This window comes from Plodia interpunctella, chromosome 17 (assembly GCF_027563975.2).
Source record: "Plodia interpunctella isolate USDA-ARS_2022_Savannah chromosome 17, ilPloInte3.2, whole genome shotgun sequence".
NCBI classification, from domain to species: Eukaryota; Metazoa; Arthropoda; class Insecta; order Lepidoptera; family Pyralidae; genus Plodia; species Plodia interpunctella.
The window spans coordinates 6,713,916-6,740,969 of NC_071310.1; the positions used below are offsets into that span (position 1 = coordinate 6,713,916).

At 34.9% G+C, this 27,054-nt stretch overlaps 1 protein-coding gene across 1 annotated transcript in view; it reads left to right on the forward strand.

The window, feature by feature from the left end:
* The window catches only part of Myo81F (Myosin 81F), a 68,455-nt gene that overhangs the window by 15,714 nt on the left and 25,687 nt on the right, over positions 1-27,054 (forward strand). The window contains exons 2-4 of the mRNA XM_053757995.1: positions 4,094-4,146; positions 25,912-26,036; positions 26,585-26,647. Of these exons, the coding sequence (XP_053613970.1) occupies positions 25,917-26,036; positions 26,585-26,647 (183 nt within the window). The 5' untranslated portion in view covers positions 4,094-4,146; positions 25,912-25,916. The remainder of the gene's footprint in view (positions 1-4,093; positions 4,147-25,911; positions 26,037-26,584; positions 26,648-27,054) is intronic.

Genomic DNA, 27,054 nt, shown 5'->3' on the forward strand with positions numbered 1-27,054 from the left:
AAATATGAATGTGAAAATGAGAATGTAATTAACACGCAAAAACTTTGTAACTCTGTGCACTATTTCCTTATAAATTAAAGCTCTGTTCATTGTTGGCTTGCGTGTCCAAACAAACGTTTACGTTTGGAAATGTTCGTAAATCTTTTGGCCGATGACCCGTAACGGTGTTGCCATAGTGTAGAAATGATCCAGTTTTTAAGCATTTTTGTCAGAATTTCACGCGTATCTGACGATATATGGGACGTTATGACGAATGATTTACTTGTTTAACATTTTGTATTGGTGCTTACACTTTAAAAACATAAATTACTTAATTAAAAAGTAATAAAATTGACACCCGCCTCACGGTCTCTGTCAATGAATATAGAATACACACATCGGAAATATTTATTTGGTCGTAAAGTTCCATATTTATACTGTGAAAAGCAATGTAACTGTGCGTAAAAACCAGTAATTAAAATAATATTTTGTTGACTCTAATAAAATTGTATCCAGAACAATTTGTTTTCTGATCCAACTGAAGTTATTTAGGGTCTGACAGTGCAAAAAACAATTCACAAATCAATTGATATCTATGTTGATTGCAGGATAGGTTTTATTATGTCGATTCCAATCTCAGTACAATTCATTCTTTTGCTACAAAGTAAAAACTTCGCCATAGCTAGTAAACTAAAATCGTTTCGTGCGCTCCACCCAAGTTTCGATCTAGAAACAACCGTTCCAGCTATAAATCGCTGCTAAACTTTTTACCCGTGCTGTATGCAGTTGGATTTGTGTGTAGGAGTTGTATCGATGCAGGGAGTAAAACGGAAATTGCTCGTTGCTCCACACTTTTAATGACTACTTCCCTAATGAAAGCTTAATGAGTGTGTGCTGAGATAGTGCGCCTTTTTATTTGCTTTCTATTTAAAATTGAAGGTGGAGTACTACGCAAATCTATTTTTGAGCTACGACTATGCATGCAGTTGCAATATAATATTTATGAATATCCTAGTGTATTGACTAAAATTTTCCTCGTGTCGATTGTCTCCTATAATTTTAAAGTTGTCGACTTAATAAATTTACGTGTTATATTAATTCTTATTCTCCTCGTGGCATCGTATCTTCATTGCTAAGGTCTGTCATGATCCTTATGTGAAATCTTCCTGTGCACTATATTCCGTCATTCGGATCTATGCTCAGCGATACATTGTCATAAATAATAAATTAAAAAAATTATAATAAATTTTATTTGAAAGATATATTTTTACTGATTATCTGATATCGTCTTATTAACTATTTATAGTCTACTGAATTTGAAGTAACGTCAACTTTCTACAGTAACCGTTTTTCTACGGCACCAAATGACATTAGCCGTAAATCGTAATTTTCCACACGCCACCGATAAATTATTGGGTTTATCCCTCACTTATGGGATTTTCATTTGCTCATTTATATCAATAATGCTTTAATACCTACTAGCGGCCCGTCCCGTCTTCGTTCGGGTAAAATCATAATATATTATACATCTACACCTTCCTCAGCAATCACACCATCGATTAACAAAATCTATCGCTTAGTTTCTACATACATAGCATGCATAGGAACAGACAGCGGAAAGCGACTTTGTTTTATACTACGTCTTCTTCTTCATAGTCGTATTCCTCATGACTGAGGGTCGTGGTTATTATGTGGAATAAAACACACACAACAACTTGGCATTATTAATGGAGTGGTTTGCCATTGCCTTCTCCATTTCACACACAAGTTAATAAGAATCAACCAGTGTGCAGGTTTCCTCACGATGTTTTCCTTCACCGGAAGCAAATGGTGGTTGATGAAAACTACTATACATGAGTCAGATTGGTATACAAACTCATGTGGCACGAGTAAGATTCTAACCTGGGACCTTTCGATCCACAGTCTTAACCATTACACCACCACCGCTTCCTATGTAGTGCGTTATACTATGTAATGATTACATAAATAGTTGAAAACTCCTATTCATTTACAAAATTATTGTTTTAAAGTACAAACTCTAGGATATTAGCCATATGAGCCAAGTGGACTAAGCGGACATAGAAATACGCCAAAAGTACACGCTTAGTAGTAGGTATTTATTTTTTTCATTCCTTTTCTTGCAACACGTCCAAATTTTTTACTTGATGTTTGTTTGGTATTGAGGAATTTATTTGACCTTGTATTCTAGCGACCTTACCTCAAGCTGAAAACCAGGCCAATACGGCTAGCATATATGCTAACCTGGTCGCCCTTTTGGCAATACTGTACTTACTTCTCTTTCTGATGATTGCTTTTCAACACTTGTTCGAAAAAAAGCTTTTTCTACTAAAATGAAAATAAAATTGTAGTCATTATATATCATTCTTCACGCTCGATTTGCATAAAATTATAGATTGATATCAAAACTTCCGTGCTTGAATTCAAATTCATGTCTCGTAGTAAAGTTCGGGAACCTAGCTTTAGTAAAAATAAACACGAATGTCGATGGTCCGATATGATCGGTCCCGCTACCTTCCGATGCTCGCGCATGACTACATCATAATGTTTTGGCTAATATCTGTTACGTTTGCTGATTAACTTGCTAATGAGATCTTAATCTGGTCGCTTGACTAAAATGTGACGGAAGTTTAAATATGTAGTTGATTGTGCAACTGTTAAGTGATAGTTTGCACTATAACATCTAGATTTGCTAACTGTGTTACCTACTATCACCGCAATAGTAATCTGATAAAATATATTCTTTGTCTGATATTTTCAATATAACTGTTAAAATACCAGCGTCTTTCCGAATTTGATAAAATACGAAATCAAAAATTTGTATTTGAACTTAGGATGATGATAATACATCACTTATTGACATCAACAATTTGCTTAACACTGCTGACTTACTAACGAAGAAGAAGCGTGCGGCACAACAAACTTCATTACAGCCTTTTCTTTAAAGACATCTAACGACGAAAGGTATGATCTTAATTTCAGGAGATCCCATCCTATATGTATAATAATTATCTATTTAAAACCCAATGTGCCACCAACTCACCAACCTCAATAAAGGTAGTGTTACATGTCATACGTCATATCCTTTGACGGACAGCGCGCCATGGCGCATACGCAAGTACATTTTGTCGGCACTTTGAGCTTGCACTGTATGCTACTTGATATCGTTATACTATCGCATTCTTTCTATTGTATACTTGATATGATTCGATCGCTCTTTCCCCTGTTGGCCCCGATTGAGGTATTGTTTTGAAGTATACCAATAACCTCAAGCCAATAGATTGATAATGATGTATAAGATTTAGCTTTCGATTTAGTTTTTTTTTAATCTTCATTCATAAAGCTGCGTTCTTAAAAATGGATTATTTACTTAACAAAAACTGTCCACATTATGTAAATACTTTTAATTTGTAATATACAACAATATAGTGTTCTCAAATTGAATGGACGAATATTATTCTCGGCTTTACTTTTTCATTTTCTTAACTATATCTGTTTACTTAACTAAATACATAGTAATTTGAGGTACTCACAGCAATATAGATTATTTATAGTGACTTCAGGAAACTAGAAGGGACGAATCTATTTTCAAATTTTCTAAACCAGCTTTAAATGATACGGAAAACTAGAGTTACATATGTCTAGACAGTTTGACACCTGAGTTTAGGATGCTTTTAAAAATAGACTGTGTTATAACTGTAAAATGAATAGATTTAACGCTTGATATGTATTTAATCATATAGATTTACAACCTCACTTGATTACAGAATATTAAGTTACAGCGGAATGGCTTTTGCTTAGAAACCGGTCCTTTTAGCTCATGATAGGTTTTTTATATTGGCTTTACAATACCACGCAAAAATCACATTAAATCTTTGCTTCATTTTGACGTGAAAGAAGGAAAAACACACTTTCACATTTTTAATATTTTTTCCAAACTATTTGAACTGCTACTGGAGAAAGTTCTTTCCTATAAACTTTTATTTTACCTATTTATGTTGTCAATGGACTCGTCCATTGTATGTTTTATGTACGAAAATATGAATTTTATGTAGATATATTTAAAAATATATAATAATGTACTTATTTGTTGCAGATTAACCGACAATGCGGCCGTGAGAGTAAAACAAGACACGTCCAAGACAGCAGGTGCGTTGATACATGAAGTATTGTTCTGATAATGTATTGACAGGTCCGCTCTGCACCTGTCCCACATGCGAGATATTAACATGCTCGGTATGCATGCCTCGCCGTGTTGTTAAAACGTTTTGATAATACTAACTGATAAAAGAAAAACTTTGCTCGACAACGGAACAGTGAAAGATAAGTAATAAAATTATAGTTTTATTGACATTTTATTAAATATTTATGTAGGAGCTTCACAACATAGTTTATCATAAAGACGCTTCCCGCTGTCTGTCCCTATGTATGCTTAAATTTTTCAAACTGTGCAACGGATTTCGATGCGGATATTTTTAATAGATAGTGTTATTCCTGGGGAAGCTTTAGGTTCAGGTGTATAATGTATTATGGATTTATCCGAGCAAAACAGGACGGGCCATTAGTACTAGTACTCCATATAGTCTAAAATGATCAAGTTTTATGATGATCTGTCAATCGATACACTCTAGATATTTTTGCAAATTATGAAGAAAGGTAAAAGCCTACATCGACATTGTTACGTTCTTGACAATTTGCTTTTTACAGAATCAAGTTTTTTTATAATTCTTCGTTTATTAGACTTAAGTTTTTTTTATAAGAGTTTAAAAAACGCGCACAACGAAAAAGCAGACTGTCCTCTACAGGACTTTGAAAAAAAAATTGAACTTGATAAAACTTGAAAGGCGTCTGTAACATAACGTGAATGTAAAATAATCCACCTGTCTGTCATATTGTTGCCTATATAGATGATATTGACGAAGGTACACCTGTCGCAAGGACGCGAGTTATTTGAACATGCTCCACGTATTTGCTCCAACTTGAATAAGGGAATTTAGGACGCCCTTTGTACTGTCTCTACACAAATGCTTGAAATTGAAGTACTAATGTTTGACAGGAGCAATATAGTTTAGGAGTCTATGTTAACATGTTGGTTAAGTACATCTCATATTTCGTATAGAATCTATAAAGAATATGACAAATCGGATTAGGTTTGAACTTTGTGACTCAAGTTAAGATTCATTTTTTATTTCCATCTAAGCTGGGTAAAGGCATCCCACAATTATTCCCAAACCGTCCGTTCTCTTGTTAAATATGTCCATGTCTACAAAAAAAGATTAATTTTCCATCATTAATCAATAAGCTTAATTTGTTGTTTAGTTCATTCATATTCTTTATTCTCAAAGTTAACGAAGACACTTGACCTAAATCAGAGCATAGTTATTGCTAACATATTTCTTCCGCTCAAAAACTATAAAAGTATTATTAGTAAGTACTTAAAATTCACTTAACTTAAAATAACTAATGACTCATTACTCCAAACAGCTGAGGAAGTCTCACACAGTGGACAATTTGAACAATAGCGAACGCACACGCACTGTATTGAATAGAAGCGTGCTTGCGCGTGAGCGTCAATCTTCGCATTAGGCTAAAGATGCACCGTGACAATAGACAATAGCAGGCTACTTGTCATGCAGGCTGTTGGGCTGCGAGGAAGTGTAAACGAGGCTCCGCCGGGATATACTGAATACTGTTAAGGTTTGATTCGGCTGTACGTAGTATGTTATACAATTTGGTTTGATTACGATTTTCGAAGCACCTTTAAATACCCACGTGAAATTAGTGACACGTTGGATGGATCCGCAGGGTCTCCTCTAATAAGTTGTTTCGTTGCTGGCTAAATATCTTCAAGGAGAACATGCGTCATACGTGCGAAATAAGGCAATGATCTTGATGGACAACTTTCCATGAGCAACGCAGAGAAAAAACAGTAAAAATAGCGATTTCTGGACTCATGCTTTATAACTAGGAAACTAGGAAAACACTCAGATAAGATAGAGAATCTCGGATTTCGTCCGATTGGTGATGTATTCTACATTTAATTTCGTACTGATCTAAACGATCTAACTGACAGAACCATAACATTTTTTGTGAATCATTGGCCTGTGGACTGATCTCAGTAGTCATTAAGGGACTGCTTTAATGGCTTTAACGAAGCGCCACCGTACACGGTTCGTTGGAGGCTATTACGATGGCCGGTTCCACTCCAAAACTCCTTTGTTGACAACTACAAAAAGATTTATGCTTTGGTAGGATCAAAAAGTTGTAACCTCCGGTTTTTTAAACAGGAGTAATATTTCCTCATTAATTCATATTTAACTACTATTCGATGCTGTATATTCTTAACAGACTCTTCTTTTGGCAAGAGCCTTATTTGTAAAGGCGATGAAATCATTCATCTGAATATCGATGGATTTTATTGATCTTAATTTTTATCTGAAAACCGAATTATCAATACCAATAGCAAAGAAACATTTGTTTTTTTCAACACTGTAATCTTGTCTAGCGAGGTCAGTAACCCTGAAACTGCTGACTAGGGATATAATGAACCCAGCACTCCTATTCCGAAGCCACTTGAGACCGGCCCAGTTATTTCTTGGTTACAGGCGTATCCTAACGCCATTCACTCAGCGGTTTAATAGTTTACTTGTGCTTACATTGTCGCTAAATAGGTTCAGTGTTCTTACGATGAGACTGTATTTCCTCTGGTCATTTCTGTCATTTGAATATGTCGAAATGGTGTCGTAATTGAAGATTAGTTAGCTATAATTATTTCATCAACAATTCACATTCCTCATCTTCGTTCTACTTTTGCAGTCGTCGTATTTCCATACTTTCCTTCCTTCAAAAATTTATGAATTTTATTTGGCTGTGTATGTGTATTACCGAATGTAATTAAATTTTGTTTAAATTTTATTACATTTGGTTACAATCTCATTACTCTTTACTCACTACGCCCAGACACAATCTAGCTTGACATTTTTGTATATTAACAAAACATGCTTCGTTGATTTAATCCATTTGTCAATTTTCAAACGTGAGGATTAGGGCCTGATATTTTCCAAATCTATTTAATATTTATTTCTGTTAAAATCTTGTTAAAATGACTTCTAAGAATCCTTTGCGAATATTGAACGAAAGTATATTGTTTTTAGAAAACGTAACAAGACCGTTTGTCTCGAAATCACAATATGTAAACAATCTAACTCAATTTCATGCCAATCAAATGAATTCGGTCCTGTTTACATGGTATTTGTTTAACTTTCTTATTAACAGCTTGACGCTTTCGAAACAATTAATTTTCATTCAACGACCGTTGCTAATTTAGAGCAAAATCAAGTCTTCATATTCATTAGGTACGTGTTTAGTAAATAATGAAGTCACGCCTTGTAAACATGTTTCTGACTTAACCCTTTGTTGGGGTCGCGCAGACCACTCCATACAGCGCTCCCGACCTATTTCTTCCGCTGAGGCCGCGACTCGGCCGATTAGTTGAACAGCACTCGTTGTGTCGTGAAACTTAATTTCCTCGTCTTTACATCGATTCGATTTTAACCCAGCTCTTGGCTAAAAGTGGTATAAATGGACTTGATGTAGACTGTTTCCGTAATTAAATTATGGTTTCTGTTGCGTTTAAAAGGACATTGTTACGTAATGCAATTGTTGGTTGGTGGTATTAGTGTGCTGGCTCGAAAATACTCGACATAATTGATCTAAAAAAACTTATTGTCATATAAAGCTCTACATTTCTCCCTCTCGCAATCTTATCTCTTTATTTATTTTATTATTTAACAATGAATATTTAATACATTATTTGTACGACATGATATCATGTTTGATTTGTAAAAAATACAGTTAATAATTTTTTTTTTATTGTTTACCCGTTTGTTTTAACATCCGATGGCTTTAATTGATGAAACCATAATGTTAATTCCCATGTTGAAAACTAGTTGCCCGCGGCTCTATCCGCGGAATAAAATCCCTCTCCATCTCTCGAACGCTGCACACCGAACCTCACTTGAATTTGCTCGGTTTTGACGTAAAATAACTTATTCATAGTAAAAGAAGGACAAACAAAACACTTTCACATGTATAATACTATTATGAATAATTATCCTTCTTGTTACTAAGTATCTAATAGCAACGAGTCCTAAAAGTTTCGTTGACATATTTTCTATCTACTACGTCTACTTGCTTTCTGTCTACTGTGTACTACGTCGCTAAACGAGGACACGCTTTGTAAGCGTAATGAATGTAGCTTTGATGTTATTTACGTAGGCTTTTTGAAAAATCTAAAGCTTTTGCTGTTTTCTGTAACGAGAAAAATTCTGTTCTAAATTCCCATTTGTGAATAAGAAGTTTTGGACATTTATAATATATCTCTATTTGAGATCGTCTTATAGAATCTTTATGCGCTACAAACTATATGTATAAATGTTAAGTCAACACTGCAGTATTTACGCTGTATTGAGTACATGTATCATGTTTCCATTTGTTTACATTTACTGATCGAAATCATTTCATTGGTGGTATGCATTAAATTGTGTGAAATTGTTTACAAAAGCTGGCTATCGGCCAAGAATTGGCCACTTTGTTTACGAGTACCCTCGGGAAATAAGCTCTTCTCGACTTAGTCACGATTCAGATTTCGAGTAAAAATTATGGCAATGTCAGGAATTCAGGATTAACGTCGGGAAAATTTATATTTTAATAACATTGAAGGATATTTGATTAATCGCCTTCAACTTTCCCTCGTCCATCTGTAAGTATATGATGACGTGGTAAGTTGTTTATATTTACTAACGACTTACCATTTTCATGTTATTGTCAAAGACGTTCGCCTTATCCGGAATTTTAAATTAGGATTATTGTGACCACCTTATTGAAAGATGGGATAAGAAGGACGTTGCATACAGGCAATGAGATTCGGCATTTTTACCTCGAAAAAAAAAAAAGACATACAAGTAATGCATACGAACACTTTTTAATTGAGTGTTTTTCTTTTAAGTCTCCCTTACGTTGTGTTTGACTACACGTATCTTCTGATCAAAAAGAGAAAACCTGAAAGTCGGGTGTAGAAAAAATATATTCCCATCTACATAGCATAAATATCAACATATGTGGTACGACCTTTCCCTACATTCGTAGAATGCAAGGGTGCGGTTTTATTAATTTAGTTTGGACCTGCCTACTGTTTTGCTGTCCTAGTTTTTCGCGAAAGGATTACATCATAATATTCAACGAAATTAACCTAATAGGATTAGGGTTGTCGCGATTGTTCTAAAAATTCCTAAGTAAAAATTGTAAAGGGCGAAGAATTGTTGTGACAGCGACGGCGGACCCATCAACGAAATTGAGCATTGAAATACGAAATCTTTGTCATTCATTTCAGATTTTTCTTTTATTTATTGTAATTATGGCTACTTAAATGCTGACTATATTTGAGCAAATAGGAATTTGTCATGTAAGGATGTTGTTGTTTTCGGAAATTTCCATATTAGGAAGTTGCAATTTTAAGAAACTGCTGTTTTCAGAGGATTGGACCGATTATTATATAAACCCTTGATTAATTCTACATCAACGCAATCAAGATTGCACTGCGATCACGTAATACATAGACATGCAAATTGGGCAGGTCATAGTCCTGGGGTCACCGGGTTTCTGGGGCGGCGGGTGCACTGCTATTTCGACGTGGCCCCTGTACTATAACTGGAGACTATCCTGCGCATGTTTCCGCAGAAGTGGGTCGCCTCGCATCACTGATGTAGTTAGCGATGCAGTTTCGTACTAGATTCACTCATAATTTAACACTTTGGCTACGGGTTTTTATAATTGCAAAAGGGTCTGTTTGTCATGCTTTCACCGGTAACCTCTGGACCGATATTGACTAAATAGTCAATGATCCGAGGACAAACCAAACACACAGGCTACCGTGGGCGAAATTGCGGGCAATAGCCAGTTCTCTATATTTTTACGGTTTCAGTCTAATCAGAAAACTGTCTTCTTAATTGATTATTACGCTAAAATTCATTTTGATGATGGACATCCAAGTTTGAGTGATCGGCCAGGTTTACACATACAAGATTGTCGGTTTGTTTTTCGGGAATATATTTAATTTAACATAGCTATAGTAAAGATGTCTCGCTTTGCCACCTTTAACAGTGGCAAATGGTATAATAGTGGTTACTCTTAAAAGTCGAAAAACACTTAAAACTCAGAATGTTTTATTGAGGTCTTGATAATAAAGTCACGACGAAGTAAATGACATATTATATGCTAAACTACCTCTCTCGTGCACTTTACAAGATACTTAAATGTTGACAGGTAATAACTACTTTACTAGTATCTAATAATATGCTATTAAATAGTGGTCAAGGGAGTTGAATTTTGTTTAGAATGTAGTTTTATGTTGTGTGCTTTTAATTCTAGACTAGTTATTATAAAATTATATAGTAATCCTTACATATTATAAAACAAGTCCTCTGTCGCTTTTCGCGCATCAAAAACTACTGCACGAATTTTCATGCGGTTTTCACCAATAGTTTTTTTTTCTCGTTCGTCGCCTGAATCTCGACAATGAACCTAGAACCAAGCACGCAGCCTTGCGTACTGTTTCAGCCTAACTAGGGTTGGGATGTCTATAGTAGGAATACGTACATCGATAATTTTTAAACGTAATAAGCAATCACATTGTGAACATTTCTAAAGTTATGGACGGGATTATTGCGCTCTAAATACTTTTTTTTATGTCAAGAAGAAAAATTGTTTAACAAATATACTATTTGACACATTAAACCGTTATTTCGGTAGATTCTTTAAAAATATATGTCTTTTAGCTAATTTGAATGTCCCTGAAAACGAGGCCAGTTTCCTTCGTTAGACCTGTTACGGTGTGACCAAGTTTGACTAATGGACTCCCCTCCCCACACATATAGCATATTCATATTCAATATCACAGGTGACGTCCATAGTTTCATTCAAATATATTATCCTTATCTCACGTCACTATTGTGACACTGTCGGCAAACCTCCCCCTCCTCCCCAACGGCATCCCTCTATCAGGAGCAAACTTCGCTGCTTTTACGCTAGTTTTAAGAATATAAACGAGTTCTATTGTGTTTTTCTTATAATTTTTTTAACAATCAACAAATTGTGATAGTGTACGAGTACGATGTAAGTAAACGGTAGATTTATTCGTTTTTATTTTGTCTTTATATTTGACGGAAATAATTTACCTTGAAACTCCTTAAAATATGGAGGACCATGTTTTTGTATGTGAGAGTTTTTAAGGCCCTAACTAGCCACACAATAAAGCCACCATCACATTTTTATCAATTTCATTTATCCCTAAGAAACCAAAGAAATTGAGCCTTAAATTTTATTCTTCATTTTATTCCTTACTCGCAACTATTAAAGCCTGTATATTCTGCAAAAACGTCGCAATAAGTAATATTCCGTATAGACGGAACCAGCTTTTTGTGTCGCAATCACGAACCCATTCATGCCATTTTTTTTCCTTTTCATCCCTGTCATTACGGCATACGTTTCTTCACTATACTATGCTTTGTTGTGGCTGTTTTCCGATGTTGTGTTCGTATACAAGTCATTTGTCAAAACGATGCCTTGTTTAGACGAGCTTAATTAAAATACAAACATGTTTTTTTTATGTTCCTTTTTATATTGTTATATTTTTTTGTGATATTGTTATAAGATTTTTTTCTTCCTTTTATAAATACTGTAATAGCATACACATGTACCGTTGTTGTATTTAAATAACAAATAAATAAAAATAAAATAACGTGTTTTCCTCACTCACAAATTGCTAATTTTCAATTATCTAAACGATATTTGCTTTATTCGGATAATCCCAATTTCCCGAAGCTAATTGATTCTCTTGGATTTCTTTTTTATATAAAATATGGGGATTTATCATCTATAAAATCCATCGGATGGTTAGCAGTTATTGTTGTTTTGTTCGTCAATTCAGCCGAATACGGAACACTTAAAAATGTATCTCTTTAATATACAAATATCTTCTCGAATTCTATATCTTCTTGAATTAATAAATAAACTGCATCGCTAAGTTGAAGTAAACTGTGCATAAGACACGACGTAGACCTAATTTATGGTTGAAAACAGCGGGTGTCGAGTGTAATTTGTCATCGTGAGGGTGATCCGAACGTGAACCCGGTGTGGAGCTCACTGGAGCCGAGTAAATTGAATTTTCACCGTGGGACACTGCAGTATTTACTAGGTTTTGTCCACAGATATGACCACATTAATTTCCTACGGAAAGATTTTTTTTCAGAAGAAAGAATTTCTTTATGTCCTTCTCCTTAGGTCAAGGCCTCCCCCACTTTCTTCAACTCCTCTCTGTCTCTAACTCTTAAGCTCGCTACACACAGACAGCGGAGGCGTGGTGAAGGCAGAGGCGGTTTTTACTCGTAGAAATTCCATGCTCCATAAGCTCCTGATTCCATCCGGCTTATTAAATGACTTCCTAACAAACTAGAATATTTTATATTCGCTCTATGTTAACTACTTCTATTCTAGCAGGAAATTGTTTTGAGTACGTCTGGATAATTCGATAATTTACGGTATATTTTATTTGTGAACACCATGAATAAGAAGAAAAGCAGAAGCAAACCCTGATAAGATGTTCGCAAATGTTCACAAGCTAAATTGCTTGAACGTAATTCTAGTGGTAAATTGTCCACCGCAAAACTCAGTCTCACCATCCCAGAAGTCAACGGTTAAACGCTTTATTCAATCTGTGGACGCCGACGCAATTGTTTCTATTCGATTATTGCACTCGCAAATTATATTTTACTATCACCCATTTTAGACCTTATTTTGTTAGTGTTAAGACGAAATTGCCGTGTTTAGATTGTAGCTTGATATAGGATTATGTGATGATAGGCTAATGTTACATTCTTTATATGTCCTCTCTCGGCTCTAGTATGCAGGTCAAGTTAATTTTGTGAATTAAGTTTGGTTGTTCAAAATGAGTTCTATCAATTTTTAAAACGGAATTTAACCTATCCACTGAAGCTTCGCTTTTACATTTACTGGGATTCAATGCAATAAGGGCACCTATCTTTATTTTTTAATAAAAATTTCACACGGTATATTACCACATTGGGAGAGATGTAAGTAATATCTATTCCTTTTAACTTTCGTTTCCGTGTTCGCTAATGTTATTAGAACTGAGATATTTTTTGGAGATTAAAAAGTAATGCGAAGATGAGTACACCCAACTTAAGTCAATCCATTAATATGATTAAAATCTTAGAACTTGAAATTATATTATTTTCCTTGCAAAATGCTTATGTTCTAACCTAACCTAACCGTACTTTTAAAGTTATCATCAGATTCGAAAACTTGACAGCACAGGAAGCATTTAGTACAGTTTACTCCTAAAAACCTCAACCATTTTTTAACTGATCAACCGCAAGCAATTAAACTATACACTCAAACGGCCGTAACATAGATTGGACATGTACGGCTTCTGTTTTGGACACCGAGACGGCAATGCACGCCACGCGCCTTTTTTTATGGCAATTAGATAACCGGGGATTTGGTGCGGCGGCGGCGCGTGCGCAACTGGCACTACTCGCAGCCACGGAGCCAGGATATTATAAAAAAGCTAAGTATGAATGTGTTCGTAGTAAAATTACCGCACCAAACGTGAGTTCTGATGCAATAGTTTTATGGGTATTCAATTAGTGTTTGATGGTTTTTGTTTCTGTTCTTACTGGCTGTGATGTGATTTGGCTATCACAGCACAAACAAAGTATAAAGTTTTATCACAAAAAGTGATATGATTTCAATGCAAATACAATAAAATTTTCAAATATTCCGACCCGTTGTAAGTTTTGATTGCGGTCTTGTGTTTCTGTTAGCTAGGTTGATTTAGTTTGTTAGTATCCTGTGAATTCATTCGTTCAAAAGAGAGATTGGAAATGAAAAGCCATTGTGTCGAGTATTGGAAAAACGAGCAGGAGCCGAGCATCCTATTATAGCATTTTTTTACCATTCAAACACCTTCAACGTGTGGTATCCGTCCAAATCAAAATGAAACTTATGGCGGTTGGCACTTACGCCTTTATTCCCGTTGTTAGAATACAAAACAACGACCACATATTATCTTTTTTAGTTGCTATGGCATGTCCCACTGCTGGGTAAAAACCTCCCCACTTTTACGTGAGCGAAAACACGATAGCATGGCATCTTGGCAATGTTTATTCGGTATGACATTAACTTCTCCATGTCATATGCAAAAAACATGTTTCTAGTAAAAACATGTTATGATCTACCTAAGTACCTATGAACTTATCTACCTAAGTCAGATTGATTTACATCAATCAAGATGGATGTAAATCCATATTTTTATGATTATTTACATACACAAATTTTGTTCAATAATTTAAAAAGATTTGATTACAATATGGCACATAGTATTCTGTCGCTGCCGTTCTTATATTCAATCAGTCAATTATTTACTTCGTAAGACATAGTATGGTATATAGTTATAAAAAATAAAGTGTGGTAAAAAATCTGTGTTTTTTGTTAAACAGAATTTATCATGTTAAAAAATACAAATACATGAAAATAAAATATAGCTGTAATGGGGTTATTGTTTTGCCGCCATCTCCAAGCATAGTCAACGCTTTCAGTATGGCGGCAGACGGGGCCAATAAACGACAATATATTGCTTTAGCTGTCCACAATGCAATTAGCCGCAAAGCCACCGCTGAAATTAGCTTAGCTGAAGCGTTGTCTTATTTATTTTGTTCTACAATGTTGTCTTAAGTTGTAACTTTATTTATTCGGCCTAAAAAGTGCCTGTCCTATATCTAATTTCAGAATAACATGAGATTTTGAATCGATTGCCTAATCCCAAGCACTAAGCTGATATGCAACAATAACATTCCCAAAGAGGATTGATGTAAGGCAGGAAACGGGAATCTTCAAAATTGTTTGCGGCGGCGCCTCAGCCGAGAATAAAAGAATGAGAGACTCATGAGAGAATAAATAAAAATTGTTCTCCCATTCTGAAATTACAAGAACTAGAGTTACTTCCTCCAACCCACGCGCTGGTTGAAAGAAACACGAGAATTCTTCGGAAATGGACACAGCATTACTCAATGGGAATAAAATCAAAATATTGCCTTTCTATATTATTACTTCGCCCACCACTTCACCTACTCCTACGACAATAAAATGTTTCTTAGATAACGCAGGTAATGCAATGGACATCAATAAAGCAATAAAGTTTCTTTTTCTTCTTATTATGTTACTCGATTATGATGATGGAACTTGCTTAAATTGCGATATGCGTCTATGGACAGATTTCTAGAATCCCAGCTTAAAATTAACATAAAATAGAGGAATTGAAACAATCAACTAAGAATAAGGCAATAATAAGAAATCATAGATATTGACGTGAGGAGCAACCGACCATAAAGTTTAGAATTTGTCTTTTATTTAGCATACCATATGCCACAGCAATAAAATTAGTTCCTGGAGAGTGCAAGTTTTATGTCACAGTGTTCCGCCAGATATGGCAATAACATGTGCACTGAAAGGTGCAAGTTGCGCTTGCAAGTAGCAAGTTACTGGAGCGTAGTGCATCGGTGATGAAAGACCTGCGTCCTGGAAGTAATAACTGTCAGCTTCCGATGAGCTTCCAGCAATGTTGGTCGGTGGGACATTGCTTTATTATTAGCTTTTTGTCACTGCTTTAATATTTTATCACTTCCATCACTAGCTAGGAATCTGGTCAATAAGGTTAATGTTTTATCAAAGTTCTATTTTATCATCTTGAAAACTGTCTGTCGTGTAAATATAAATAAATAAATTAGGACAAATCACACAGATTGAGCTAGCCCCAAAGTAAGTCGAGACTTGTGTTATTGTTATGGGATATATATATATCCATGACCCGGGCCAATCAGCAAAATATCATTTTCCATCATGACGGGACCTCTCGGTTCAGTGGCAAGAACTTTACCACTGCGCCACCGAAGCCGTCATATTCTGTACGGCTTATACCCTCGCCTTAGACATTGTGAAACTACATAATAAAATATAAATTCTCACGTACAAACGAGCGACACATTCACTGAAATTATTATTCCAGCTAACGTTTTCATTGAAATTTGAAACAGTCAAGTCGACTCGGGCGTTAAATGAACACGATAATGCCGCTAATTATGCCAGGATGTCGGCAGGCGTTGCCGTCCAAATATTAAAGCCTGGCTCCAAATAGACGCGCGTGACTAAAATGTTAGTGCCCTTAAATTCGCAACTCCTTTGGGATTACTAGCGGTAGCGTGTTACGATTGTAGAATGGCCAAGCTAATTTTGATGCTTTTATTATAATTTATATTTATAAATGTTTACTTTCAAGTTATTGTTCGATTAATTTTTTTAATTCTATCCCAAGCTGTATTTAATCGTTTAGGCGGTCAGTGACAACTTCTACTGACGTCCTCTTATTATGAAATTGTATTAATTTGTATAAATAATTGTTAAGTTACTTTTTTATTTAAATTCATTAGTCACTGCTTGAAATTCCACGCTAAAATACAATGAGCTTCTCACACTCCACCAAAATTCCAAACCTTTTCTTAATAATCAATCAACTATTCTTAAAAAAAACACATAAATGATGGAAGCGTTATGGGATTTATTAATCCAACAACGGAAATGATATTTATGTTGTGATGTTGTACAAAGCGAGCGTGACACCAACCCGGCATTATAACCAATTCCGGTCTGCTTAAAAAATAATGTCACTTTTTATGGACGTCGTAAATGAGTTCTAACGACGACGCTGCATGAATCCAGTTAAACACGGTTTTTACTCATTAATAAAAATGCTTTTACTTAAATATGTATTTTCAGTCTGTCCTTTAATAACAAGATTAAAAGTGATACCTATCTCAACATATTACGAACTTATTCAAACGCAATTTCACGCTACCCATTTAATACCTTCGATTAAGCTCAATAAGCTGCTTTTAACTGAGTAAATTGCTGCTATGTAGTTATGAACCTGTATCGAACTATGTCATAGTCACTAGGTACCTACATGCTAATACTACTATGTAATATTATAAACCAAACTTTGGTTATATGTATGTCTGTTATAATAATCACACCAAATTGGATTAGTTTGGATGAAATAACGAATACTTTTAATCCCGACATTCTCACGTAATTAAACCTATTACATTATTTAAAATATATCCTCACATTTCCTTAATCATTCTGGTTTAATATTTAATTTTTTTTACTTGGAATTCTTATTAAATCTTTCTAAAGAGATAATCAGGCTGTAATCTACAAAGGCTCGTGTCTGGGAATACGTTCCCGTGGTCCTTGAGCCCGCATTGTCTTCCACATTTGGTAAGGTATGCCCCTCCCCTCTCTAGCCCCCACTCTCTTGCTCTCCCTTGAAGCTTGCATAGCATCTTGCAACATCACGCGTCTTTACTTTGTAAACGTGGACGAATACTTTCTGATTTTTTTAAAGCCACTTGAACTTTATTGTCGCTACATTGCAAATAAAAAATTAGTCATTAAAAAGGTCTTAGAAATAAGTTTAAAGGGGTTCTAGTATTCGAAGATAACCGAAAAATTAGTGGATAGAGCGTATCAAGTATGATATGAATAGAAATGAAATATCGAACGCAATGAAAATGAGAAATAACAAATGATATAAACATTTATTATCTTTTTGTACATAAATCTAGCTGTCAACTAAAAAACTCTGTGATGTAGAAAGTAAAACAGATTGCCGGTGACAGTACAGCTAATTGCTTGAAACTTTCTCTAAAAACATTAAAAAGCCAGATTTATCAACTTAATACGCTTCACCACACCCGCTAACCGTATCAGGCCTGATCTTTCCACGTGAATAAATAAAAATTTCTCTTTATTTTCCTGAAACAGGTCAATAAACAAGACAACCAAATAAATTACTTAAAAGCAGTATATTAAAATATTGAAATTTCGAAATTTTAGATTTGAAATAAGTAATTAAATATTGCACTATACAGAAAAATTACACATCCTTACATCCTTATCCTCACTTATTATAAAACAAAGTCCAACAAACAAGTCGCGTCTCTCCCATCTCTTCGCGATCGCGAGAACTCAAAAACTAATGAACGGATTTTCATGCAGTTTTCACCAATAGATAGTGTGATGCCTAATGGTTTAGGTGTATAATTTATTATGTTTTTCCCGAGTGAAGCCGGTACAACCCCTAGTGAAAAAATAAAGTTGTCCTCTACACCGAAAAATTCTTAATTCCCCTTCGCAGGCAATCCATCGTTTTTGGTCACCCTTTGTGTCGACATCAATCAATTTCACATTTAATAGCACTCTTATTGTAAACTACATAGTCGCTCCATTTTACTGCTTCGCTAATTTCATGTAAACAAAGCATCTTAATTCTTCAGAATTAACCCCGATTTCTATCGAGAAACAGAAACATCCATGTGAATGATAAAATCATACAATGTATATTTATTAATCTAAGATGAGGACAATGTTAGTGAAAAGGTCATTTTCCCAAACATCGAAGACACTCATTATGTCTTTCCCCCATGGAAACTCGACTGTGTGTTTAGCTGATCGAAAGTTATGATTTACATACCCCGGTGGTTCCCAAGGGCCGATACGGTCTACGGCGTGTGAACGAGTCTCGAGTGTGTGTGAAGAAAGAATTGATGAATTACTAGTCTAGGCGACGGCCTAGACTAGTAATTCATCAATTCTTTCTTCATACATACGTACGACATCAGTAATATGGGCGGTATTATATCATATAGTGTTTATAACGTGTTGAATAGGTATTGGTCATAGTTGTAATTTTAAATAAAATTTAACACATGATCATTTATTCCTAGACCATATCGGTTTCCATTACAGTTTACTTTATTTTACAACAGGAAACAGAAATAAGGATCCTGTATTAATTTTGATTATTTGTTATTATTATCTTGAAATAATTTCTGAAGTAAATCTATGTGTCAGACCGTCACGGACTGAGATCATAAGTTTCACGCTTACTTGGCAGCGTGTCCGATGTTTAATTTCGGTAAACGAAAACAAATCTCAATTTACGCGTCATACTTAATACCCCATTTGTAATTACTCTGACACTTCAGTTATTACAGAAATAATTGAGTCATTAGTAGTAAAAATATTAGATTAGAGATTACGTCTGTTTATTAATCACTCTTGTGATTACGTTGTATTTTTTTTGTTTTAGTTTTAAGTGTGATTCCTTAAATTACGTTTTATTATTTGTATACATATACCTATATAGTATGATTTTTATGTAAATACTTGGTTCACGAAATTTGCATAGTGAGCTGCAATTTTCTGTATTACGTTCGATCGTATCTTACGGTAAATGTATAGTTAACATATATTTAAAACTGCCACCTCCTTCGGAGGTCCTATTAATCACAAGTAAAAAGGTAACCTCAAAGTAATGCTGGCAACACAGAGTGGGCAAATTTCTCATCGCCACAGGAGCTTCAATTTATAAATGCGCGTGGGCAGGCCTGTCTCAGGATCTTTTTACTCGCAATCCTAGAAAATGTCGCGACACTTGTCCGCCCACACGCAGTTTTATTTCTTGAGAGATTGAACCTCGTTAAAGTCTGGTCAAATTAACTTTAAATACGTGTCAAATGTCTCGCCTTTGAGCGGTGGAAACAAAAGCCGGTTGAACTGTCAATAATACTTGCTACAAGCAATAAAAAATTTTTTTTACCCTCCCTAGAACCTATTCCTGGACCAACTTCTAGGAACCCAACCCGGACTATTTTAAATATTCCCTGTTAATAACATCGATGGTTAGTAACTACAAAAACCAATGTGTCTTGTAAAACAATTTTCATTCGATATTCACCGTAAACGCTTACAAAGAATTTGAATGTTTCGAGTATTTTACCTAAATCAACAATCAATTAATTTACTTTGGAATTAGCTTTATAATGATACGAATAATAGTAGTCCATTCAAATCAAACTCAGGGAATCTTGTTTGTTCCAAGTTGTTGGCAAGATCGTGGGCGACTACAATAACCAAACAACAACAGATGGTTCAAATGAAGAGCGAGTGGCGTTTAATTTAAAATATTGAAATATGTGAATCTCAGTCCAAGTTTATTTAAGCCCTCATCCAACTAGTATTATAAATGCGAAAGTTTGAATGTGTGTGACGATAATAGTAAGTTACCCATGCAAATTCTTCTTGGCAGATTTTGATGAAATTTAGTGCAAGAGTAGAATATTAAGCGAAGCCCAGGGCGGGGTGGGTGGTGAAGCTAATATGGCTATTAATGTCGCTTCATGGTGAAACTTTGCATTCAATTTTCAGCTTGTACTACAAAAGAATATACCGATACTAAGCTACTTTGAGCTCACTATTATCTACGAAGTACCAAAAAATGAGTCCAAATTTTGAAGAAGCAAAAAGGTGTGACTTAAACCACTTGGCATCCATGGCAGTTCCTTGGGAACGCTTTCGAACCTCTTTTACAACGCTACGCACTGTCTGCCGAGTTAAACGTACAATCGTTATGCGCACTGGCAACACTGGACTCCATTGGGTCATTAACATTCGGATTTTATTGTCTTCGAAGAATTTCTCCACATTCGGTGCGGAGGTAATTTTACTGATGTACTGTGTCTTTGAGAGAAATTGTGTTGTATAGCTAGAAGTTATATGAGTGGTACTAAACCGCTAAACACATACGAAATAAATATCTTTATGTGTGATACATTTAATAGTCATGTATTCTACGTAACTAATTTATGCAATATATTAATATAATGTTTTGTCTTTGCAAAAACGAACCGTAAACACATAATTTTAATTTGAGCGTTTATATGATCATGAATATTGGGATTATGGGTTTATACATTGAGTTGTCAGATCATGCGACTGTATGTGTTTATTATTATCATCCCCCCCATATCTTAATTGATATCTCAATACTAACAGCCGCTTTGTAAACCATGAAAGCAATCAATGGAAGTCATAACTTTACAATTTAATACCACGCCGTGTGTCGTGGCTTAGTTGACGCGTGACAATACGATAAACACCCTCATTCACAATTTGTATACCGCCTGACTATAATCACATACCGTAATCGATAAGCTGGCGCCGCACTACTCAATACAAACACCAGTCATCGAATTTCATTTCTCGATTTATGAATCGAATGAAATTCTACACGTACAATGTTTGTTTCAACCAGATCCCTTTGTATGACTACAAATATTTTAATGATCGCCCAAGTCAAATATGGCTTTGACTCGACGTCTGGTTCTTGTTTACTCCATAAATAAAAGTTCCAGGGCCAGTTTGTTTGAGCGATTATTAATTTTGACCTAAATTACATCCCGTCTTCTCGGGAGATGAATAAATTGGGATAAATTCGGCGGTTTTTAATTAAACACTGGATATCTGGTTCTCGAATGTTTATTTTCACAAGAGTACCTCGGTTTAAGTGTTAAATGCCACTTGATAGATTTAGAGGCACTAATTCCGGATATTTTGTCAACGAACTCGTAAATTTACATTTTAAAACACGCATATTTCACATAATAATGGTCACATAATTTACGTCAAGTAAGTGTTACAAGGAACGAATTCAACGAATGCGATTTTGCCTAATCAATAAAAATTCGAATCGTAACATAAAATATGACTCAAAGTTATCTCTTAGGCAACAGGATAACAATCTATCTCAATTCCACAATATGCTCCTCTAAGCTACAGCTAAAAGTGGCCTTTAGAGTTTCGCAAGTCTTGGCTCTATCTACCCCGTAAGGAACGAAGACCTAATTTTGCTTAAGTTTTATCTTGAATAGGTATATTTTTTTAACAACCAACAATGATGCAATAAAAATAAATAAAATTTTAATGGGTTGATGATGCAATGGGCTTATGGGAGTTAAATCGATGTTGAGCTGCATTGCATAGCGTAGGTCGTCGCATATCGAAGATCGTCCATGTTATTATACACTTACATACTCAATTTTTTTAACGTGTCCTAATATATGTATATATATATAACCAATCTTCACAGTAATTAATGTTGAATTTTGTTGTCCTTATACATTCTAAAGTGAAACATTAACCAAGAAAGAAATTTCCTTAAAGATTCTAAAATGTATATTTCTGCAAAAGCACAAAAAATTAGTAACATCTTAGTCAATTCAATCAATAAATCATGAAAGATTAGTAAGAAACGGGAGTTTACAGCAGTGCAGATTTCCCTAGCTGCGAAATATCGCGCGTTCGAGCGCAACTTTGATATGGTGTGACAAGTCACAAGTGCTGGAGCCAGGAAGTGATGTCACTGCAGTGATTACTGTCTCCAACTGTTTCGGTTTTACGAATTTGGAACAATCCCACTTAGAACCGATTATGATAAAGGATGCAACTAAGTCCCGTGAAACGATCAGGATAAATCCGGTCTAGTATATATTTTCAGGGAATAGACCGGATACCGCCTGGATTTCCAATGCCTATGAATAAAAGGTTCCACACGCACGTTACTATGCATAGCGCATACCAGTGTGTATAACCGGCATCATGTGAAAAAATTTACAACTAAAATTAGTTTTAGAAAACTGTTGCCAGTAAATGTAAGTACTAAGTGCAAATAATATTAAAATTAATAAATGATAATAAAACTAAGCTATATTCTAGTGCGATTTCTTTTCGGCTATAATATCGGATATTTTAAAGAAATCAGGCTTTTTAGCAGTTGCAACCGGTTTATCGATTTAATTTTAGTATCGTTCTTGCCACTTGTTTAGGCCTGGCACTTGGCTAGACCTGGTAACCCTAGGAACGATACTAAAATGGTGGTATATATTTTCCATAAGTAGTTGCTTTTAAATTTATATAGCCTGACCATGTAGTTCCTTCATACTTTATCATGCTAAATACAGAAAAATATGCTGATATGTAAGGATAAGGAAATATCGAAGGTATATAGTGCAGATAAGATATCTTCCGTCCGCGTACCGTCCGCGTACGAAGCGTAATTGTGCATCCTTTTAAATACTAAATAAGAAGTAATATGTAATTATAAATCCGCAGTTTACTAGTTTGGTAAATAAAGTTAGTTTGGCAAAAATAAGCGACGGCATTTCTTAAGTTACGAAAAAAACCACCGTTATAACGTGTCGACTGGATAATTAAAACTCGTCTGTCTAAATTCCAATCAAATTCGTTAACCGGGGACCACGAATTTATACTTCGAAGGCTACTTTTTATCCTGAAAGTACGCAAATCCCGTAGGATTTGGTCAAAAAGTCTGATAGTCAATGGCGTTTTATAAAGTAAATTGCGCTATTGTGCATTAAAACATATTGTATTAAAAAAAATATATCGCAACACCGCCGCTGAGACTGTCTCTATAAAGCGGGACAACAAAGTTTGCCAGTCATATAACAAATTAATGGATAAGGGGCGAAGCAAACTCTTCTCATCACAGTGCTCTTCGCAGATAAGTGATGTTTCCGCTAGATAGCTGAACACCACCGAGTGTCCTATTTTCAAAGACTAGGGTTGTGTTGTGATTGTGAAGTGAGATTTTCTTAAGAATTGATGTTATTTTTGGTTTCACTTCATCTTTACTAATAAATTTATGTATATTTATATCGAATATGACAACTTGTTTTTGTGTCCATAAACTCGAAATAAAATACAGCCAAGTGTTCTAATATTGCGCACTTAATTTTTTTCTGAACCTGTAGCCTGGTAGTAACGTGATTTAACTATTTCCCATTTTGATGTACCCTATTTTTATGGTGTAGAAAGAGCAGCAATAAATATACACGAATTACAAAAGCTCTGTCAAAACAACATTAATATTGACATTCCGCTAAAGGACATTCGGAAAAATGTCCTTTTGAAATGGCATGCGGAATTATTTTGAATAAACAAATAATTTAACTCAGAAGATCTTAGCGAATTTTCATAATAAGTCCAAGACTAAACAATCAATAGTTTTGTTGTGTTTTTTACTATATTAAACAATTCTATTCTATATTGTAATCGAATCTGGAAGGTCACTTTTTCACTTTCCATTTCGACAAGCACTTGATTAACAGTATAGCTGTCATTGCTGAGAAGAAACCTCAGTTCATTTAAAAATAGAGAAAGAACTTCATTCAATAAAGTTTCAAATGCTTCCTGTGGCTAGGGTGCGAAATCATAAACCAATCACATTAAATCATAGTCCTCAAGTGACACATCCGCCAGATCTTGCCAAGCGTCCTGTCCAGGGCTCAACTTGCACTTATATTTAGTTCATTCGATTTTACATGAGTTCAGCTAATGTATTATTAGAATAGTCTCATGAAATTGGAGACAGTTACGAAGGAAGTATATTATTAGATTAACTGCCGCTTATGGATTTAGAAGTGATTCTTGCATGGATTTTTTTCTGTCACACTAATTTTGTTCTTAGTAATCTTTCTAATAAAACTTTTGATTAATGCACATAGTGAGCAAGTTTGCTATAAACCAATTCGGAGTTCCTTCTTGAAGTATAATAAAAGGTACCTTTAGGCGTTTCACTTGCTCATTTTTATTATATGAAATGCACATAATATTTATGTCGACAAAAAATGCCTTTTTCTCGTGAAACGGTCACATATTTTTCCATCTAATTTAGTTATCAACGAAGAAAAGTCAATAAAAGTGGTATGAATCTTAAGAATACCACTGTTATTACCGATGTTGATATGACGAGAAACATGCTAAAGAGCTATTAAGAGAGTTAACAATCGATCAACGAGATAAAATCGCATTTGGGGAGCCACCCCAACCAGGAGTCAACGTTGATGTAAATTGATACTACATTTCGTCTTGGGGACTATTCTCTCATTCGTGTTTGCCAGGAAATCCACATCTGTGGTGTACAAAATTCATTCGAACTCTACTAGCAAAATACTCATTGTTCATTTTTGACAATTCCAAATGCTATAAAAAATGTACATATTTGCGTTTGTTCGGTATAGGACTATTTATACCCAACGTAGTCTCTGCATTTCTGCATAGGATAATGAGAATATACTGTTTACTACTACGATGTATCTACTTATGAGTATCTATGATTGCACGTATTTCATGATCGATTGGAAATGCGTATGCATCACTCACAATAACTAAAATGATTTGCGGATCAATTAATGGAAATGATTAGTTATCCAACTTCATCAGTCCAATTCAATGAGCAAAGTTACTCCCATCAAGATCAATCATTCTTTAATAAATCCATTTATTGTCATCAATTTACATTTATGCGATGAAGGCCATGGAATTCCTACATAAACAAAGTCGGCCAGTTATCGAGTGTTTTCAGAATAATCCCTCTGAAGCCTACACATTTATACTCACTGTTATGGGCTATTAATATCGTGTTCTAAATGATATTATTGTCTTGTGCGTATCATAATATTTTCTTATGCTTCTGACGGTAAACATGAGTCAACTATGGTTTTACTAAAAGTTTAAGTGTTACATATTGAATTAATCAAAATAGATTTATTTTGTCATTGTTATAAGTCCTGTTGTCTTTGATGGTGGATGTTTTACTAAGGAATATTAATGTATTTGTTATATTAATGTATTATAAATGTATTTGTTATAAACAAGATAAAGCAAGTTCTACGTATACTGTGACTTGACATTTTTTAGTGGTTCTTTGATAAAATCACTCCACACTTCTTTCTCTTTTCTTGATTTATGCTCAAATACTAATCGGAGTATTCAATCTTTTATTTTTTGTGACATCGAGCATGTACTTTGTGGTTTAAGTACCCCTAAGTAAATAAAACTAATGTAATGTTCTCGTTTCAGACAAGATGGAAGAACGAGAGCCGGACGACAGTCCGGGCGTGCCGGACATGACACTGATGCCGGAGATCACTGAGGAGGCCATTAATGACAATCTCAAACGAAGATACCAACACGACCTCGTATACGTATCCTTTTCTCAGGCTCATAAATTTTAATATGAATATTAAGGACGTTTTATGAATTCATAAAACGTCCTGTCAGATGCCTGTATATGCGCCTTAATTAAAATTACCCATCACAACACTTCACCGCACATTATAAGAAAGAAATTTTGCACATAATTAATTTGTACCTATACACTTGCTGACTGTTTAGTACACTAATATGGATATGACTTTTGCCACGAGATGGTGGTTCTATGAAAATTTTATTCTGGACCTATGAAACCTGAGCTTACTTATGGGTCGTCGAGTGTGGCCTTAGGAATTGAAAATTTTAAAATACTAATGTAGACTCTAATTTAAACTATCTAAATTTATTGTTTAATTTGTAAAGAATATGTGCATTTATATAGTGAAATGATGCACCTATATATTTTGAACAGAATATCAGAATGTAATAAATATTTATTAGTAAATCAGGAAAATAACTGCATATTTATCAGTTAGCTCACATGTAATGTAGGTCGGTATGAGTGGAATGTTTGCGATGTATTTCCTTGACAAACAAACAGACATACACTGGCTCTATTCTAGTTGCGGTGAACCCATACAAGGAACTGGGATGTTACACAACGGTGAGTTATAACCATAGGCTTTTTTCCTGCATGTATTTATAAATAGCACAAGGTATTTATAGATATCTTTGTTACCGTAAAGTACTTACTCCTCTGTCTCAGCGACCCCATTGTGGGACCTTTCGGTTCACAGGTGGGCCATCTTAACTATTAGACCACCACCGCTTCAATTCTCAATGTTTGTATACTATTTCTTAATTTCTAAAATGCTCCAAATGTGCACAAAGACTGAAGACCAATCTCACCAGAACGAGGTTTGTTCACACAATAGATACACAGAGAAATAGGTTAAAACACGTAATAAAAGCTTGTTTGTTTACTTTACGATCAAGACACGGTATCATATCAATGCTCACAGATTTACAATGTCTAGACGTCAACCCATGGAGGATAGGTCAACGCATATC